This window comes from Bos indicus x Bos taurus, chromosome 3 (assembly GCF_003369695.1).
Source record: "Bos indicus x Bos taurus breed Angus x Brahman F1 hybrid chromosome 3, Bos_hybrid_MaternalHap_v2.0, whole genome shotgun sequence".
NCBI lineage: Eukaryota > Metazoa > Chordata > Mammalia > Artiodactyla > Bovidae > Bos > Bos indicus x Bos taurus.
The window spans coordinates 110911371-110931637 of NC_040078.1; the positions used below are offsets into that span (position 1 = coordinate 110911371).

The 20267-nt window shown below is 48.3% G+C and overlaps 1 protein-coding gene across 2 annotated transcripts in view; it reads left to right on the plus strand.

The window, feature by feature from the left end:
- DLGAP3 (DLG associated protein 3) overlaps nucleotides 1–20267 on the plus strand; it is a 61875-nt gene that overhangs the window by 15802 nt on the left and 25806 nt on the right. For both annotated transcript variants that reach the window (XM_027537907.1, XM_027537908.1), the window contains 4 exons: nucleotides 5994–6076; nucleotides 7483–8640; nucleotides 12869–13074; nucleotides 13404–13476. In XM_027537907.1, the coding sequence (XP_027393708.1) occupies nucleotides 7534–8640; nucleotides 12869–13074; nucleotides 13404–13476 (1386 nt within the window). In that variant the 5' untranslated portion in view covers nucleotides 5994–6076; nucleotides 7483–7533. The remainder of the gene's footprint in view (nucleotides 1–5993; nucleotides 6077–7482; nucleotides 8641–12868; nucleotides 13075–13403; nucleotides 13477–20267) is intronic.

Consider the following 20267-nt stretch of genomic DNA (forward strand, 5'->3'; position numbering starts at 1 on the left):
AGGAGAAGGTGGGGGGCCAGAGGAGGAAGGCCCATCAGTGAGCATGGGGTACAGGTCAGAGGCTCTGTGTCAGGGCTCCCCAGTAGCTGGCCCCTTCACAGTGGACAAAACAGCCTCAGCCTCCAAGCTGCTGTCAGGATAGGGGGTGGAGGAGGACTGGAAAGGGAAACTGAGGCAGAATTCTGGCCATTCTGGTTAGGCTGACCCAGGGAAGGAGAAGAAAGCCTGAAGCTCTGAGGTCCTCCACCCACAGCCATGGAAGAGCCCAGGCCTACGGCAGTGAGCTGAGTTCCAGGCCTAAGTTGCTGTAAGTTCTGCTGTATTGGAACTGGTATGGGGATGACCTCAGAGGCTCAGTGTGAGGGGACTAGAGAAGGCTGATCCCCAGCCAGAGAGCAACCGTACCCTTTGCTGCCATCTGGACCATCATGTCCAGTGTGTACCTCTTCCAGACAGCTTCTTGGGGGAAGGCATGAAGCAGTTAATACTTGCTTTTTTGAAATCTTTAACCCAAATCATCACTTTGTGTTCACCTCTGAGACACTGGCCTTTGTCAAAGGCTCCTTGATCCTTGAGGGTGCAGGTGTGGATGATTTTGAGGAAGAACTGCCTTTTTCTTTTTTTTTAAATATGTATTTAATTATTTGACTGCACGAGGTCTCACTTGCAGCATGCAGAGCTTTTTTAGTTGCAGCATGGGAACTCTTAATTGTGGCATGTGGGATCTAGTTCCCTGACCAAGGATTGACCCTGGGCCACCCGCACTGGAAGTGAGGAATCTTAGTCACTGGACCACCAGGGAAGTCTCAGAACTGGTTTTTTTTTTTTTTTTTTCCCTATAGAATACTTTTGGTCTTATACAATTGTCCCAGAGAGATTAAGTGACCTACTCAAGGTCACACTGTAAACCCATGGAGGAAGTTTAAAAAATGAAAATACAAATACCTATCGCTCCTTTATTGAGGATTCACCATGTGCCAGGCACAGTATTATATGCTTTACCTGGTTGACCCTCACAGCCTTCATAGCTTTCTGATAACTCTAATTGTACAAAGAGAAAATAGGCTGAACGAGGCGAACCATCTGCCCAGGTACATACAGCTAGCGAGTGAATGGAAAGGGATTTGAACCCAGAGAGTCTGACAACAGAGGCTATACCAGGAACTACTTTGATGCAGGAAATCCAGGAGTCACCTAGGTCTCAAGAAAGGAAAATCAGCTGGCTTGACCAAGCAGGGCCCTGGGGGAGAGGAAAAGAAAGCACCGTGACTCTTTTCCTCTGCAGCCCTTTTCCTTCCTCCATTTTCCATTCTTTTTCTGGAAGGTAATTGCTTGGGGCAGTGACAACCTCCTGGCGAATTACACAGCTGGTTTCCCAGTGAGATTTGTAACAACAACCCCGCCAGCCTGGCAGCCCCAGCAAGTTCCGGTTTAAGAAACTAATTGCTGGATTGTGTAGTTGGTGCTAAATTGGGTAATTTCTTGGTGACGGCATGTGTGCCACTTCTTCCAATCCCAGAAAGATGTGAGTTGCATCAGAGAATGTGTCACACATGGCACCCTCCTATTTCCCAGCCAGCCACAGGCGATCGCAAGAGTGGCTGCTTCCCTGGGCCCAGAAGTTCACCCCCTGGGCAGCTCGCTGTGTCCTGGGGAAGTAGGTAGATGCTTTGGTGCCATATAATGGGGGAAAGTAACACCAGCACCCAGAGTTGTCTGAGGGCTTCAGGGAGCCTCCTCTATTCTCTACTCGTTTGACCTTGGACTTGGGACAAATTCAGTACTCACCACACAGGGGAAAGGGCTAAACCACACTCTGGTTACCTCTGAAGAGTGTGGTGTGTATGAGGTTCTTAGTTTTGTGTTTCCCTTTTTTAAAAAAACAAATCCATTACTGCGTTCCTTCAGAACGGTGTTTAATCAGTTTGGCTTCCCTGGGCAGCAGCATGGGAAGGAGAAAAGCTAAGGCATTGGAGTGAGGCTATGCTGGGTTTCACTTCTGGGTTTGCCACCGACTGTGTAGTCTTGGGACTGTCTGTTAGGCCCTCCCAGCCTCAGTTTCTTCTCCTGCAAATTGTGGGGTGGGGTAATATCTATCCCTTGGCATTTCTGTTGTTGTTGTTCAGTTGCTCAGTCATGTCCGACTCTTTGTGACCCCATGAACTGCAGTACGCCAGGCTCCCCTGTCCTCCTCCATCTTCTGGAGTTTGCTCAAGTTCATACCCATTGAATTGGTGATCCCATCTAACCCATCTCATCCTTTGCCGCCCCCTTCTCCTTTTGCCTGCAATCTTTCCCAGCATCAGGGACTTTTCCAAGGAGGCAGTTAAAATGTCATAAGTGAATGGATCTTGTTCTTTGTAGGTTTGCATCCACTTTCCCAACACATGCCATCTGCCAAGCATTGTTCTAGGAATGGGGGAGATAATGCAGTGAATAAGATGGATGGAATTCCTGCACTTTCACGGAGCTTACCTTCTAATGGGAGAGACAGACAGTTTCTGAATCACACAAATTGAAAATGGTAATGATAGAAGAGCTATAGAGGTACACAGTGCCTTGAGAGCAAACAGCAGGGGGATCTGACCTAGTCAGGGAGGCCAGAGAAAGCTTCCCTGAGGAAGCAACAACTGGGCTGAGATCTGAAGGGTGTGTAGGAGTTAGCAAGGCAGAGGTGGATGGGAAAAGCTTTCCAGATGGGAGGGAAATAGGCCCCTTGATGGGAGGGATTGTGGGACTGCAAAAGACCAGCCTGGCTGGAGCAGAGGAAGCAAGTGGGGAGCGTGTTGTGAGAGGATTTTGGAAGCCCAGGAAGGGCCAGAGCCTGCAGGCCTTGTTGGATGGGTTAAGGCATTTTATCCTAAGAACATCAATAAGCCAGTGAAGAGTTTTAAGCAGGGAAGTGACATGATCAGATTTGTGTTTCCAAATGACCATTTGGAGGGGAACTGGGTAAGAATGGAGGCAGGGAGACCATTTAGGAGGCTTATGCAGACATCCAGGCAGGAGATGATGTTCTGAGGTAGTTAGATTAGGTAGCAGCACTTTCTGCTGCAAATACAGAAACTCTGGCCAACAGCGGTTTAAATAAAGAGGACTTTATTCCTTCCTGCGTTTAGGCCTGGAGGAAGGCGACTGCTTCTGTTGGTTCCCTGGCTCGATGACTCCAGGGCCGGCATTTCTGTGATTCTCTATGCCTTGCTCTCATGGTGGCAAGACAGCTGCCCTGGGTCCAGGCATTGTGATTGTATTCAAGCTGAAAAGAAAGGAAGGATGGTACTGGCGAGTCCTGCCCCTTTTATTATAAAGGCAAAATCTTTCCCAGAGACTCTCGTCAGATTTTTTTATGTATATATTATTATCGAAATGTGAATCATGTGACTTCTAGGTACAAGGGAGTCTGGGAAAGGGGAAAGGAAGTTGAGAATGAGTTTTGGCCAGTCGGCCCACAGTGATTTGGTAGATATGGAAATAAGTGGGCAGATCTATTTTTAGGAAACAAAATCCATAGGACATGGTGATGGATTGAATTATTAGTCCCCTCCTTGCTTGTTTTTCCTTCTTATTGATTATGTTTAGTAATGGGGAGGCAGCAGAAGGAATGTGATGGTAATCGTGAGATATAGGAGGAAGTTTATATAATTAAATCTATATCAATTAAATCATCTCTTTAAGAAATCCAGAAATCGGATAGCTTCCTTTTCTCTCAGTAATTTGAATTTGATTGTTTTGTGTAGTATTTGGACATTGGGGATTTTGGAAATCCAGAATGAGGGCTTCACATGGGGGACTATATTGCTTAATCTTTAGAGTTTATAGCGTGGTTTCATGTACGTTGTATCACTTGATACTAAAATCCTTGGAGATAGGTGAGCAGGTATCATTAGGCTTCGAGAGGGTGGGTCACCAGGTCTCAGGGTGGTCTGAGGGTTTGTGGTGTCAGGGTTTGTGCTTTTTCTCCACTAGCAAGTACTACCCCATAGGACATGGGAAAGGGAGTTGGGAGTGCTTTGTCTGGAGAGAAATAAATACAGGGCACATCTCCTCTGAGACTAGAGCTGGGGGAACACGGTGCATGCGTGTGTGCTAAGTCGCTTCAGTTGTGTTCGATTCTTTGCAACCCTATGGACTAGAGCCTGCCAGGCTCCTCTGTCCATGGGATTCTCCAGCAAAAATACTGGAGTAGGTTGCCATGCCCTCCTCCGGGTGTGGGGGAGAACATGGATTGATGCTAAAGAGACTGAGTTTGATGAGATCTTGATGAAGGCTCAGTGGCTGGCAGCAGCACCTGTGTAGTGATGGGGGGCGTGGGAAACCATTGGTGTGGACATTCCCAGGCTTGATGTGGCCACAGACAAAGCAAACGGGGTGGTCTGGGTTTCTGCCAAACTAGCCTTTTGTGCTGTGAGTCTCAGACATGGGTCCTGCTTGGGGAAGGAAGAGGAGGACTGTGCCATGGATGAAAGACCAAGCTATCAAAGCATCTTTCCAAGGTGGAGAGATGCTTCTCGGTGCTTTTCCAATAACTACTTGAGAGGCCATTTTGGTCTGAAGTCCCCTCTGCTTCCCCAGAGAGGGGTAAAGGTGGAGAAGAATTGCCATCTGGAGGTAGGCGGTTGATATCTGTAAGGTTACCCCAGTTCCCCCTCCTGGCAGGGTAACCAACAGCCTCTCCAGCTCAGGCCATAGGGTGGGCCAGAGGCTGGACAGGCCCTCCCCTCCCCTCTATGGAAGATTCCCAGGAGGCTTCACAATCTTCCTCATTGTCTCACATCCCTCAGGGTCAGGAAGTTCTTCTTGTTGTCTGACTGTGTCTCTTCCACTACTATTAATCATGTCCGCAAAGCTAGCTCTTCTTCCTGACATCCCTGTGTCTAATAATGGCATCATTAGTCTTCCAGTCACGGCTGCTGCGAACTTCAGAGTCGTCTTCCTTTCTGACTCTCTCCCATCTCTTCCCAGGGTTTTCCAAACCTCAAATGTCTGCTGGAACTCTCTCATCCCACCCCTCAAAATTGCTTATTTCCCACCTCCTCTGCCTTTGTGCATGCTCTTGCCTTCACTGGGAATTCCATCTCCCTTACACACAGCCATCTTGTTCTCCATCTCAAGCAAACTCTTCTCTGGGAAGTCTTCCTCGGTTTCCCTCTACTGGATCTGCTCTTGCCCTCATCTTAACTGGCCTAACATTTTGGAACCTCTTTCCAGCACGGTCATTTATTCATCTACTTAGTGAACATTTGTTAGGTACCCTCTCTGGGCAAAGCCCCGAGCTGAGTGCTGGAGATCCAGTGAGAAACAGAATTTGGTTCCTACTCTGCAGAAGACCAGATTCTACTTCGGGAGACAGAAACTGAAAGAGACAATTTCAGTGCAATGTGATAGTTGCTTTCATGGGGGAACCCAGGGTATTCTAAAAACGCAATAGAGAGGCATAACCCAGAAAAGTCTTCAAGGGAAGGCGGAGCTTAATCTGAATAAGTGTTAGCCAGGGGAATGTGTTGAGGGGTGGATGAAAGAAGATTCTAGGAGGAGGGAGCAGCTTATGCAAAAATACAGGGACCTAAAATAACCCTCTCATGTGAAAGGTTGGTCCCCCTGTTAGACTATAAGCCTCTTAATGACAGGGACCACTCTTAAATCACCTCTATTCATGTCTCACTCTGAGTCTTGTATGGTAGCTGCTCAACAAATATTTGTGGAATGGAATCATATTTGAGGGCAATGAAAATGCAGTGGCTCAGCACCACGGACAGATCACACAGACACCTGCAGTTGGAGGTAGTCCAACCTGTAAGCTTATTTGCATGCATTTGCATAATGAAGCCAACTTCATTTCCCTGGGGGTCCAGAGGCTCTGCATCATGGGGGATCCAATCAGTCCTGGCTTGGGGGGTTGGGCAGGGAAACTGTCAAGGCCAGAGACTGGTCCTCTGAGGACTCCGGGAGAATCTCTTTTCCTCTTTGCTTACCATCCTTTTCTTTCCGGTTAGGAGCCAGTGGTCCTGAGCCTTCTGAAGTTAGGATTCTGCCTGGCGGTGGAGATCCTGACACCAAGGATGGGACACCCCAGATGGTGAGTGATAGGAGAGTCTGGGGGATAAGGTTCTGAAATCAAAATAAGCTGGGTTTGAATCTTGATGCAAAGTGACTCACCCACTTTACCGGCTTTGTGACCTTACCATTTTGAGCTATTTTCTCATGGGTAGATGTGGATAACATCTACACATAGGATTTCAGGGGGATTAGAGAACATTGAGTATGCACAGTACCCAGTACATGGCAAGTGCTCAGAGATGAACTGTGAGCGGGATCTGGAAGAAGCTTGAACCATGGTGGGTATGGGGAGGCCGTGGTGGGGAGGAGGGGAGGGTGAGCCTTGGAGGGGCTGCTGTCTGGAGTCTTTGAGGCTGTCATCTCCTACAGTCAGCAGATGGCCCAGGAGCCTGGTCTGGGATGAGGGAGGGCGCCGTCTGCCAGCTCCTTGGTCCCCATCCCTCCTGCTGGCACTCCCTCCTGCTGTAGCTCCTGTCCTGGCAGCTCTGGAGTCCTGATTGGAGGCAGTTCTTGCTGAGAGCTGACCTCTCTGTCCTGTAGCCTTGGCAAGCCTGGGATGGGGGCCAGGGCCACTGGCTCCAATGCTTTCCCTCCATCTCCTCCCTGCCCTGCCAGCCCACTGTTCCTGGGAGGAGGAACTCCTGGGGTCTAACCCCAGTTTAGGATTCAGATGCTGCCTGGATAGCCAGTGTTCCTCTTTTATGTTTCTCCTCCCTTCATGACCTCTCCTCCACTGAAATGGGGGTGGCGGTAAAAGGCATGGGGGGAATTTCATCAGGGAATACTTGGAACCCAGCAGAGGAGGGAGGAGTCATCTCAGGTTATCCCTTCCTGTCTCAGCCCTGGAGGGGAGGGAGAATGAGCCTCCAGCCAGATGGAAGGAACTGGGTGTGGAAGGAAGGGGAGGGGTTATCCTACAGAATTGTGATGGATATGTAGATTTGGGTCCAATGTTCTCTTTGGTTATTGCTTCTGGGAGCTGTGACCCAGAGCCCTGGCTCTTCATAGCAGGGGAATTGGGTAGGGATGGGACACAGGTGTGGTGCTGACTCAATTTGCCTCACACCAGCTTGTTAAAAGCTAGTTCACATGATGGCTCGTATGTTTGACTATTGTTTTTATGTCTGTATTGGTATCTTTTTACTTTTGTTTACCTAAGATTTTTTAAAAAAACCCGTTTGGTTGAGGACATTTCCTCTTGGGAATAAGTATTTATCATCTTTGCAGCATTTGATGAATGGTGATAGTACTTTGTGCCCTTGTGAGTGTCTTTGTCTAGTACGACTTTTAAGCCTGTAAGGACAGTACAATTAACCACAACGAACTGATATGCATTACCTAAGCAGTTCTAAGAATACCTGATAAAAGTTTCAGGTTAAGTGGCCTGTTGTTTGATCCTAATCCCATTGCTCCCTATTTTCCCAGGAGGTTCCTGGGGCCTGGCCCCCAGCGCTATGAAGAGCCCTTGCTGAGGCCATGAGGGGTTACCATGGCGACCGAGGCAGCCATCCCCGCCCAGCCCGCTTTGCCGACCAGCAGCATATGGACGTGGGCCCTGCTGCCAGGGCCCCGTACCTGGTGGGCTCCGGGGAGGCCTTCTCCACCGAGCCCCGCTTCTGTGCCCCAAGAGCTGGCCTGGGACACCTTTCTCCTGAAGGGCCCCTGAGCCTGAGTGAGGGGCCATCCATAGGCCCCGAGGGAGGGCCAGGAGGGGCCGGGGTTGGGGGGGGTAGCAGCACCTTCCCCAGGATGTACCCCGGCCAGGGCCCCTTCGACACCTGTGAAGACTGTGTGGGCCACCCGCAGGGCAAGGGTGCCCCCCGCCTGCCTCCCACACTGCTGGACCAGTTTGAAAAGCAGTTGCCAGTTCAACAGGATGGCTTCCACACGCTGCCATACCAGCGGGGTCCGGCAGGGGCTGGGCCCGGGCCTGGGCCGGGGTCTGGCACTGCCCCGGAGGCCCGCAGCGAGAGCCCCAGCCGCATCCGGCACCTGGTCCACTCTGTGCAGAAGCTGTTTGCCAAGTCCCACTCTCTGGAGGCTCCAGGGAAGCGGGACTACAATGGGCCCAAGGCCGAGGGAAGAGGTGGCTCCGGGGGAGACAGCTACCCAGGCCCGAGCTCTGGTGGCCCCCACGCCTCCCACCACCACCATCACCACCACCACCACCACCACCACCAGTCCCGGCATGGCAAGAGGAGTAAGAGCAAGGACCGCAAGGGGGATGGCCGGCACCAGGCCAAGGCCGCGGGCTGGTGGAGCTCCGATGACAACTTGGACAGTGACAGCGGCTTCCTGGCCGGTGGACGGCCCCCTGGGGAGCCCGGGGGTCCCTTCTGCCTGGAGGCTCCGGATGGGTCCTACCGGGACTTGAGCTTCAAGGGGCGCTCGGGGGGGTCAGAAGGCCGCTGTCTTGCCTGCACTGGCATGTCCATGTCACTGGATGGACAATCAGTCAAGCGAAGTGCCTGGCATACCATGATGGTCAGCCAGGGCCGGGATGGATACCCAGGGGCCGGGCCCAGCAAGGGGCTCCTGGGGCCGGAGGCTAAGGCCAAAGCCAGGACTTATCACTATCTGCAGGTGAGGCTTTGGTAGGGGTGGGGAACAGGAGCCTCAGTCCTCACCAGTGTTACCCTGGGGGCTGTGGAAGGGGTTGGATGGGAGCCAGCTCCTCCCATGATGACGGGTCTGCAGGCAGCGGGTTCTTCCCTGCCTCACTGTCTTGGGGACTTCAGTTTCCCCATTTGTGCAGTGAAAGGGCCCTTCTATTTTGATGTATGTCAGTGCCAGGAAGACTTTTCCTCTGCCTGCTGTTTAGGACAAGCTGTGCCGGCCTCTCTCTTGTGAGGCTGGAGGCAGAATGAGGTTGAGGGTGAGCAGTGAACAGGACAGAGTGGGGCTGCCTGCCTGTGCTTCCCCGAGATTGGAGGTCAGCAGTTGGAAAGCAGCTGTCTTGCCCCCAGGCCTTCTCCAGACCTCTTTTCTGCCCAAATCTGGGTGGTCCAGATAGTGTTTGGGTATGAAGGTCAGTTATTTCTAGAATGTGCCTCTGCTGGTATTGTCATTCTGGGGAACCTGCGGTGGGACACCCACGAGGCTGTGGAAGAGCCAGGAACCTGTCCTGTGGGTTTTGCTGAGCTGGGGTGCACACTGAAGTCTGAGCTCCAGACCTAGCAGCGGGCTAGGGCTTCCTGGGAGTGGATGGTGTGGGTGATAACTGGAACACTGTCCCTGTCTTCTTTTACCACCTCTGTGGTGTCTGCAGGTGAGGCTAGGAGCTCTGACCCTTTCTTCTTATGGAGCCTTGGTCCATCCCTCACTGTCCCCTCTCCATCATCCTACAGAGATGGGGTTAGGGGCTCTTCCTGCCATCCACCTTCCTCTTCTCTGCCTCACACTCCTCTCCCACATCCCACTTCTAGAACTTCCAGTTCTTCCAGTTCTAGAAGTCCAGTAGACTTAGGGTTATCCCCCAAACCCACATTTCACATAGTTAATCCACATCCATTCATTCTATGAGTGTTCCCTGGGTGCTGTGAATGCAAAGATGCAGACACAGATGCTGCCTGGAGGAGTTCACAGTTTAACAGTGGGATAGACAAGGCAGCTTCCCTGGTGGCTCAGATGGTAAAGAATCTTCCTGCAATGAAGGCGACCCGGGTTCAGTCCCTGGGTCGGGAAGATCCCTTGGAGGAGGGCATGGCAACCCACTCCAGTATTCTTGCCTGGAGAATCCCCATGGACAGAGGAGCCTAGCAGGCTACAGTCCATGGGGTGGCAAAGAGTCGGGCATGACAGCAACTAAGCACAGCACACAGAGAATAGAGTGCAGGGAGGCGGCGAGAGGAGAGAGCTTTGGGAACCTTGGGAGCCCAGAGGAGACACCTCACCCACTTGGGTGGTGGTGGCCAGGGGCTGCTCAGAGCAGCTTCTAGGAAGAATGTCCCCTGAACAGAGTCGCAGTGGACAAGTTGGAGTTAGTCGCGTGCAGTGTTTCCAGGACTGAGTGTTCCAGGAAGAGGCTGCAGCATTTTCAGAGGCATGGAGAATTGAGCTTGCACATGTCCTTTGGGTATCACTGGCCTGTTTGGTAAGTTGTTCACATGTTAGGGCTCTCCTGGGTGGGGAACTTGCTAAAGCTCAAGGGCCATAGTGGAAGCAGAAGGGGGAGAGAGAGAGAAGGGGAGACTGGAGACTTGTGGGATTCAGGATTGGTCTTGCACTGCCCTCTCCCTGGGTAGGAAGGCTCTCTAAACTGGGAATTGAAGGGTCCAGAAGAAAGGGCTCAGGAGAGAACACCAGCCCTTCTTCTCCCATCCCTGGAGCCTTGCCTCCACTCCGCTGCTCCCTGCTGCTTCTCCAGGGCTGCCCTGACCTCCCTGGGGGCTTCCTTTTTAACATGCACCTCACAGTGTCCTGCAGAGGAGCCGGCAGCTCTGCGGTGGCTATGGAGTGGGAACCCTGCAGAGTGGCAGAGCGTGTCCTGGCTGTCCTGTCACCTCCCTCTGCCTGCCTGTGGCTCCTCTCTGTAGAGTATGGGGAAGGGGAGGCCCTGTCAGGGGCTAGGGTTCCAGGGGGTCTGAGGACTGCGAAGTCTGAGCCTGTTTGGCAGAGAACAGACAACCTGCACTCCCCTGGCACAAAAGCAGGGGAAGCTGGCTGCATCTGCCCAGGTGTCTTGGTTGGTTCCCCAGCCCTTTTGTTGAGACTCTATTCTCCCACTGGATTCAGGTCTCCTGCCAACTTCCAGAACCCCCCTTCTCACTTGGAGCCCTTGTTCCTTTATGGAGCCTCATCTCCTCCCTGTGTTCCCATTTGATTGAGCCCAGCACCCCCCCATCCTCCCACCGAGGGCTCCTTCATGGGGCCCACCCATCCCTTAGTCCCTGTTCTCACACTAACCTCTGGCCTCTCCTCTAGCCTCACCCTACAGTCTCTGTTCCTCTCTGGAACCCTATGCTCTCCCCAAACCCTGATCCCCACCCCCACTTAGCCTGTTCTTTTCAACAGGCACAGGCCAACCATTATGGACTCCCTCACCCACGTGCAGACTCATCAAGATCCCCAGCCCCCATCATCCCCTTCCTTCTTGGCTCAGAGATGATGCTAGGACCACGCATCCCGCAGTGACCTCTCCATAGGGCTTGAGCCCATCTCCTCGGAATCCCTTTCATCCATGAACTGTCCCTGCTTCCTCCCCACATTTAAAGACTATCTTTCTCTTTACTGACTCTTTCCCTCATCCTGCAAACATGCCCAGATCGCTCTCATCCTAAAAACAAAACAAAACAAACTTTCCTTAACCCCATACCCCCTTCCATCTCCTTCCTGTCTCCCCTTCATTTCCAAGTTCTTAGAGCATAGACTCCACCATTTGCTTTCATTTTCCCCTTTACTGGACTGACTTCCACACTCCTGGCCTCTGAAATGTCCTGGCAGTGGTCACCAATGGCCTCTTGAGAACCCTCCTATCTCTCAATGCTTACCGTTATGGTAGTTAATCTTGAGCCCTTACTCTCTGTTGGTTCATTTATTGTTTCCACCAGTGCTGTGATGCAGGCGTAATTATCATTACCAGTTCACAGGTGAGGAAACTGTGGCAGAGTTTAACCAACTTTGCTCACATTTACACAGCTAGCAAGTGATGGGGCCAGAATTTGAATATGGTTCTAACTCCCCAGCCCAAACCGCTAACCTTAGCATGCACTGTGGCATTTGACATTATCAACTCCTTCTATTCTGGAAATGTCTCCTGTTTCCGTGACAGGGCGTTCTCCTGACTTCCCTCCCACCCATCTGCCCACTCCTTCTCAGGTGACTCCATAGGCTCCTCTCCCTTTCTTCTCATCCCCCTTTTAAATGTCAGTGGATCCCTGCCCACCTCTCTTTCTTCTTTCCTCTGGGCTCTTTCATTCACTCCTATGGATTCAGCTGCCACCCATGACTCCCCCATGTCTGCCTCCAGCTCAGATCTCTCCACTGAACTCCAGAACCAAACACTCAACCACCTGCTGCACAGTTCTTTGCCAGCTCAAGATGCTCAACCCTGAACCTATCACCTTTCCCCCAAATCTGTTTCTCTGGGATTCTGTGGCTCAGTGAGCAACAACACCATCCCCCAGGTCCTCAGCCGGCAGCCTCCCAGTCCTCCACGACTGCTCCCCGCCCCCTCACCCCCCAAGTCTAATCAGGCTCACTGATGCTCCTGAACACCTCTCATTTCCATCTTGTCTTCCCCCTCGTTGTCATTGTCTTAATTTAGGCCTCATCATCTCTTGCCTGGATAACAGCATCAGCCTCTTAATTGGTCTCCCTCTCACCACTTGAGCCCCTGCCCTGCTCCTGGCTCTCCACGATCCAACCTCTGTTTGGACTGTTGAAGTGCTCTTTCTGAAACACAAACTGATGTCGCTCCTCCTGTGGCTCTTCACAGAAGGGAGGGGGACGTCAGAGGATTTGGGATGTAAGCACATTAAGAGGATGAAGGAGAAGGAGGGGTGAAAGGTGACTGATGTCAGGGGCTGCCTTACTGCTAGGCGTGAGATTGACACAGGTCACTTTGGCCTCTGAGCTTCTTGGCACCTATCATGGGAGCCCTTAGACTCTTTAGATGGCCCTCAGTCAGGTAGCAGAAGGCCCATGGAGGATGAAGAGGCATGTCCTGTAGGGGAGACCTCACCTGATCTGCCTTGACATATTCCTGAGCGTGGTTTGCTTGAGCCAGGGCTGTGCATCTCCCACTGGCAGTGAAGAAAGAGGGTCCCTGCTTCAGGATTTAGTAGGTGCTTGAGGCCCCTTGTCCCTGCAGGTGCCGCAAGATGACTGGGGGGGTTACCCCACTGGGGGCAAGGACGGGGAGATCCCCTGCCGCAGGATGCGGAGCGGCAGCTACATCAAAGCCATGGGGGATGAGGAGAGCGGAGACTCAGACGGCAGCCCCAAGACATCTCCCAAAGCGGTCGCCCGGCGCTTCACCACTCGCCGCTCCTCCAGTGTGGACCAGGCCCGGATAAAGTAAGGACAAGGGAGAGCTGGGGGCTGGGGAGGGGGCAGCAAGCTGATGCTGGGTGCCTGCAGGAGGTGTGCATCCTGTGGGTACCATCAGGTTCCCTGCTTAGGGTTCCACTGGGCAGTCTCGCTCTGGCCCATATGAAGAGGGGGTGCCCGTGAAAGCCCCTATCTGAATGCCTCTTTAGCACAGTCCTTTTACTCAGCAGTCTCCTCCTGGAGGTTCTGGGGGCTTCTGAGGAACAGAACCCATTCAGGGACCCCAGTGCTCTCATTCCCCTCCCCCACCTCCTAGCAGACCCCCATTCTGAATCTGGAATTTTGACCTCTCCCAGCTGCTGTGTACCACCCCGGATCCACCCGCGGAGCTCCATTCCTGGCTACAGCCGTTCCCTCACCACCGGACAGGTAGGAAGCAGCCCAGCATGCCAGGGGTAAGGGGTGGGGAGGAGGACTCGCTCCCATGCTCAGCCTTGGTCTTAAAAATCAGGAATCTGCCCCTGGAGAGAGCACAGCTCTGGTTCTGGGGAGCTGGGAAGCATGCCCTGGGATTCTCAGAGCTGAATCAGACTGAGGATCTCAGAGAGGCACATCCTTAAAAACCGCCAAGCATCCTCCAAGTGATGGACTTGGAAGGGCAGTGTCAGTTCTCTGAGCTTCCCTAGCCCTGTCCTGGTCTGACTGCCCCAACTCCCCCACCCCATGTAAAAGGCAGGCCTGACCGCACAGACTGAAGAGGGCAGAGCTTCAGTCTCAGAGATGATCAGGGCTTGAGCTCTCTCCTCTCCACTCCACCCTGGGGACCACTGGCAAGATACTTTCCTCTCAACGCCTCTGTTTTCTCATGGTGGAAATGACAATTGTAGTGATGCTTATATCAGAGGGTTTTTGGGAGTTCAGAAAAAATATATGCAAACACAAGGAAGCTAGTCCCAAACTGGTATTTTATAAGTGTGAGTTCTATACCCAAGTATAGACTTTCCCCTTAACTAAAGAAGGCAGTGCAGTTTAGTAATTGAATGCTTGAGGTGGGTTTGAATTCCAGCTCCACTTCTTACCAGCTGAGTGACCTGGAGCAAGTTACTTGACTTTTTTGAGCCCCACTCTCCCTATTTAAAAATAGGCATTATAATAGTGTTCTTGGCACAGAGCCAGCACTTGATAAAGGTTAGCTATTTTTACTGTTTGCTGGGGAAAAAAAGCAATGCAAAAAGCAAAAGTCTATCCTCCTTGGCTCTCATTGTTTGTTGCTGCTGCTGTCTCTCAGCATTTCTTTGTTACATTTCCTGAATCAGGGAATCTTGACTGGCACAGTCATCTTTTCAATAAGACCAGCCTATGTTGCTAAACTTACTTGTTAATGCTCCGTCTTTGCTTCACTTGAGCCATCAGCAACATCTAACACAGCTGATGATTCTCTCCTGCCTGAAACACTTCTCTCAGTGGGCCTTGAGGATGCCACATCTTTTAGATTCTTCTAGATTCTCTCTCTGGCTGCCTATTCTCAGTCTGTGTCACTGGGGCCCACAAACTCTTCAGGATCTAAACACTGGAGCTTTCCAGGGCTTACTTCCTGGACTTCTTCTTACACTCACTCATTGGGTGAGCTCATCCAGGCTCATGGCTTTCAATCTTATTGAGAGCCTGATGACTTCCAAATGTTTATCATCAGCCCACATTCTCCCATAAATACTGGGCATGTATATCTAACTGTGTATTGAAATCTCGCTTGGATGCTGAGTAGACATCTCAAAATTAAAATGTCCAAAACCAAACTGCTGGTGCCCTTTCCCTTCCTCTCCAGGTTACTTGCTCCATCCACTGTCTTCTCCATTTGCTTCTGATCACCTCTTCCTTTCTCACATGTACTTGTTGCAGTATTTTAGTTTGTACTTCAGTACTTTAGCATGTACAGTATTTTAGTTCCCTCTCACTATACCTTCTTGCGTTTCATTCCTTCCTTTTATTTTATTTTTTGCTGTGCCGTGTGGCTTGTGGGGTCTTAGTTCCCTGACCAGGGGTTGAACCTGGGCTCCAGGCAGCGAGAGCACCACATCCTACCCACGGGACCATCAGGGAATTCTCTCGTTCCTTCCTTTTAAAGTAAATTCTTTAGTAATTTTTTTCAGTACATGTCAGTGGCAAATTCTGCCTTTAACCAAAAATATAGTTTACCCTCACTATTGAACATAATTTAGCTTATTACAGAATTCTAGGTCAACATTTATTTTTCTCTGTGTTTTGAAGATATTCCTCTGTCATCTGTTCTGTTGTTACTGTTGAGAAGGCTGCTATTGACCCAACTGTCTTTGTTGGTAATTTTCCCTTCTCTCTGGTTGCTGTCAAGATCTTGCCTTTGATTTCAGTGTCCCGCAGTTTCACAGTGATGTGTATGTGTGTGTGCATGCTCACACACACACACACACACACACACACACACACACACACGTGTGTTTCCAGAATCTGAGGATTCATGTCTTTCATCAAATCTGGAACATTCTCTCATGTTCCTGTTCCCTGGTACACCCTTTTACTTTCAACCTATGTGCTTTTTGATCCAGTCTGACAATCTCTGGCTTTTGAATGAGTGTTTTGTCTGTTCACATTTAATGTGATTATTGATTTGGTTGGATTGTCTCATGTCATTTTTGTTCCTCTGTTCTTCCTTTATGCCTTCTTTTGTATTAAATATTTTGTGTACAGTTTTATTTCTTTTTGTTAATTCCCTTTACTATATTATTTAGTGCATTAGTGATTGCACTAAGAATTACCTGTGTAACTAATTAAAACCTAGTTTATTCTAGTAAAATATACAAGCATTGCTCTAATATATCTCCTTTTCCTCTCCCTTCTTTGTGCTATTATTGCCATATATATTTTCTATATATGTGTTATAAGCTAAAACTTATTATAAACTGATAATGGTAATGGAATAATTACTTTGCACACTCTTCTGTCTTTTTTAACCTTTTTAAAATCTTATGTCTTTTAAAGAATTTGAGAGAAAAAGTGTGAAACATATTTATATTTACTCACATATTTACCATTTCTGGTGCTCCTCATTTCTTCCTGTGGATTTGAATTACCCTTGGATGTCACTTCCTTTTAACCTGAATAACTTGCATTAGTATTTCTTATAAGATAACTCTGCTGGCAATACTTTCTTCAGTCTGTATTTATTTGGAAACATTTTTATTTTTCCTTCATTTTTTGAAGGATAGTTTTGCTGAATATAGAATTCCTGGTTGATTTTTTTTTCTTTAAGCACTTTGATTATACACTTTGAATATCACTGTTTTTGGTGTTCATGGTTTCTGACAAAAAGTCAATTAATAATTTTTTTTTGGTATGCAATGAATTGTTTTTTCTCTTGTGGTTATTAAGATTTTCTTAAAAAATATGCTCTCTTTGTCTTTAGAAAGTTGACTGTAATGTGTCTGGGTATGAATCTCTTTGTATTTAGTCTGCTTTGGATTCATTGAGTTTCTTTGACCTGTGGTTTAATGTTTTTCAGCAAATTTGGAAAGTTTGGGGCCATTATTTCTTCAGATATTTTTTCTTCCTCTCTCTCATCTTTTTTCTGGGACTCCAATTACATGCATACTGGTATACTTGATGTCGCCCATAGGTCTCTGAGACACTGCTCATTTCTATTCAATCTTTCACCCCACTCTATTCTTTATATTGGATAATCTATGCTGATTATCTTAAGTTTTACTGATAACTTTTTATGCTGAGCCTTTCTAGCCAATTTTAAATTTCAGTTATTGTACTTTTCAGGTCTAGAATTTCCATTTGATTCTTTTCTTCTTTTTTTAAAAATTTTCTCTTTGTTGTGATTTTCTATTAATGCCATTGCTGTTGTCATACTTTCCGTTAAATATTTAAATATGATTTCCTTTAGTTCTTTGAACATTCTTATAATAACTACTTTGTAGTCTTTGTGTAATAAATCAAACATTCAGGGACATTCACATTTTCTCATTTATTTACACAGTGTCATGAATACTGTACATTTTATTTAATATATTGTAGCAACTCTGGATTCTTATTTTACCTCTTGAAGATTGCTATTGCTTTGTTTATTTGTTAATTCCTGGTCTAAATCTGTGAAATCTGTCTACCTTGCCAGATGTAGCCTCTGATGTCTCCACTAATTTTTTTTCTTTCTTGATTTTATTTTAAAGCCTGGTTTCCTAGGGGTTGACCCTGTCTCTGCATAGCTTAGTGTCCAGCCAGAGACTGATCAGAGGTTGTGCTCAAAAACTTCAAGCCAGTAAGGCTTCCTTCCTCTCCTTTCATGGTTCTGTGTGTGAGCTGAGGAATACAGACATTGCTGTTTTCAAGCCTGCTCTGGCTTCTATTTTTCACAGGCTCTCCTACATTCCTTCTGTACATATGCATAGGCTCTATTGGCCAGGGATATGTGGGTGGGCTCAAGGCCTTTCTGATTTTTGTAGTACATGCACCCAGCCTCTAGTTAACCCAGACTGTGTGAAGTGCTTTTCACTCTGTGGCTATCTTTCCCCTCTAGAATTCCCCATCAAGTTCCTGTCTAGTCTGCCAGGCCCATTGCTTGCCTCTAAACAGTGCTGAAACCTCAACCTGTTAGTGCTGCTGGTTATTCTTATTCTTGACACTATAATGGACAGTGCTCAGAATAAAGTGAGCCCCCTTTGTTAGTTGCAGTTAAGCAGCTGGTTTTCATAGCCTGGTCCACCCTAGTTGAACTATTGCAACTTATAGAGCTGGGAACTTGTGTTATGGGATCAACTCCAGGTGAGGACACTACAGACTCATTGTTCTTACCCAAAGTTCAGCAATTTTCATGAATGTGTTTCTTTGTTGTATAACTTTGATTGATTTTCAGAGTGATAAAATGGTTGTTTTGGAGAGCTTTGTGCAGCTTTATAGTTGTCTTAGGGCATAGGGTTTGGTATCCTCACTCTGTTATGTCTGAAGTCAGAAGTCTGGAAAATTCTTAATGACTAGACTATTATTATCAACACACTCCAGTATTCTTGCCTGGAGAATCCCATGGACAGAGGAGCCTGACAGGCTACAGTCCATGGGGTCACAAGAGTTGGACATGACTTCACAACTAAACCACCATTATTATTTCTTAAAATATTGCTTCTTCTACATTTTATCTGGGCTTCCCTGGAGAGTCCACCTGCAATACAGGAAACCCAGGTTCGATCCATGGGTCAGGAAGACCCCTGGAGAAGGGACTGGGTACCCACTCCAGTATTCTTGCCTGGAGAATTCCGTGGAAAGAGGAGCCTGGCAAGCTACAGTCCATGGGGTAACACAGAGTCGGACACGACTAAGTGACTAACACAGACATATTTTATCTAGTCCCTCCTCTAGAACTTCTATTGGTTGTGTTTGGGGTATTTTTTATCATTTCCTTTATATATCTTAACCTCTCCTTCATATTTTCCATTTATTTACCTCTCTTTGCTGCCTTTGGAGTAAGTTCCTCAGATATATTTTCTGGTTCTCTATTTTTCTCTTCTGTTGTGTTTCATTTACTACTTAACTCATTATTTGTGTTTTAATTTTCCCCTCCCCTCCCCCCACCTAGAAATCTGATTTGGTTTCTTTGGAAATCTTTCTGCTTTTTTTCCCCAAAGCTTTTATTCTATCCTTATGTTTTCAGCTTTATTGATCTTTTAAGTTTTAGAAAATTTAAACATAGCTTAAAAGCTAATCTGCTTTAGCTAAGGTAATACTAGCTGCTATAGCAGATAAACCTTGAATTCTCAATAGCTTAACTCAATAAAAGTTTAGTTCTTATTTCTGTCGCTGTTTATATTAGTTACCTATTGTGCTAAGTTGCTTCAGTCATGTCCGACTCTTTCCTATCCTTTGGACTGTAGCCTACCAGGCTCCTCTGTCCCATGGGGTTCTCCAGGCAAGAATACTGAAGTGGGTTGCCATGGCCTCCTCCAGGGGATCTTCTCGACCCAGGGATCAAACCTGTGTCTCTTATGTCTCATGCATTGGCAGGCAGGCTCTTTTCTGCTAGCATTACTTGGGAGGCCCAGTTACCTATTGCTGCATAAAAAAATTACCCCAAAACATAGTGTCTTGGAACTTTCCTGATGGTCCAGTGGTTAAGAATCTGCCTTCCAGTGCAGGAGACGCAGGTTTGATCCCTCGACCAGGAACTGAGCCTGCACAGCACAACGAAGACCCAGTGTCGCCAAAACCAAACCAATAAAAACATGAGTCTTAAAACAAAAAATACTTATTATTTCACAATTTCTATAGGTCAGGAATCTGAGCACAGTTTAGCTGGTGCCACCTGGGTCAGATGTCTTATAGGCTGTATCAAGGTGTTGGCCAAGGCTGCAGTCATCTCAAGGTTTGAGTAGAGGAAGATCTCTTTCCATGCTCACCTGCGGTCAGCAGGCTTCATATCCGTAATGTGTAGGACTCACTGTATGGCTCATAATATAACACAACTCACAGCACAGCAACTTGCTTCCCCCAGAGCTAAGGCTCCGAGAGAGTGAGAGAATGTGTCCAAGATGGAAGCCCTGGTATTTCTGTGATCTAATCTCAGAAGTGACATGCCATTGTATCTGCCATATTCTTTTCATCAGAAGTGGACAAATAGGTCTAATCTGCACTCGAGAGGAGGGGACTATGCGAGAGTGTGAATGCCAGGAGGTGAAGATTTAGGGGCCACGTCAGATCACACTTTCTAATATGAGGTCATCTTCAGTGGAGCTTTATTTGTGATCATCCTCATCAGCTTGGCTTAAGAGTGGGTCCCCCAGATTTTTAGATTGCTCTGTTGGACTGTTCTTGGTCTGGGACCATTTCATGTTTATTTTTAATTTGGGGAGGGATCTGGCCCATGTAGATACAAAATCCTGTGTCTGTGTGAAAACTACCTTGTGAGTGTAAATCCTTAGGGAATTTATCTTCTTTCCCCCCTCCTCAGTGCCTAGACTTCTGACTACCTCCTTTGTCATCAGTCTGTGCCGATAATTGATTTTTTTCCTAGTTTATCATTTTATCAAAGCTTTCTCCTTTTCTACTTGTATGCAGGTTCCCATTTCCAATTCCATGCTTCATGTGGGCCCAGGGCCTTACTCCTACGCCCAAGTGGGCGTCAAAATCTAAGTCCTTTGGTTACTGAGACCAGCTCCCCCTTCCCCCTACCTCCCACCTCCACTGGGCTGTTT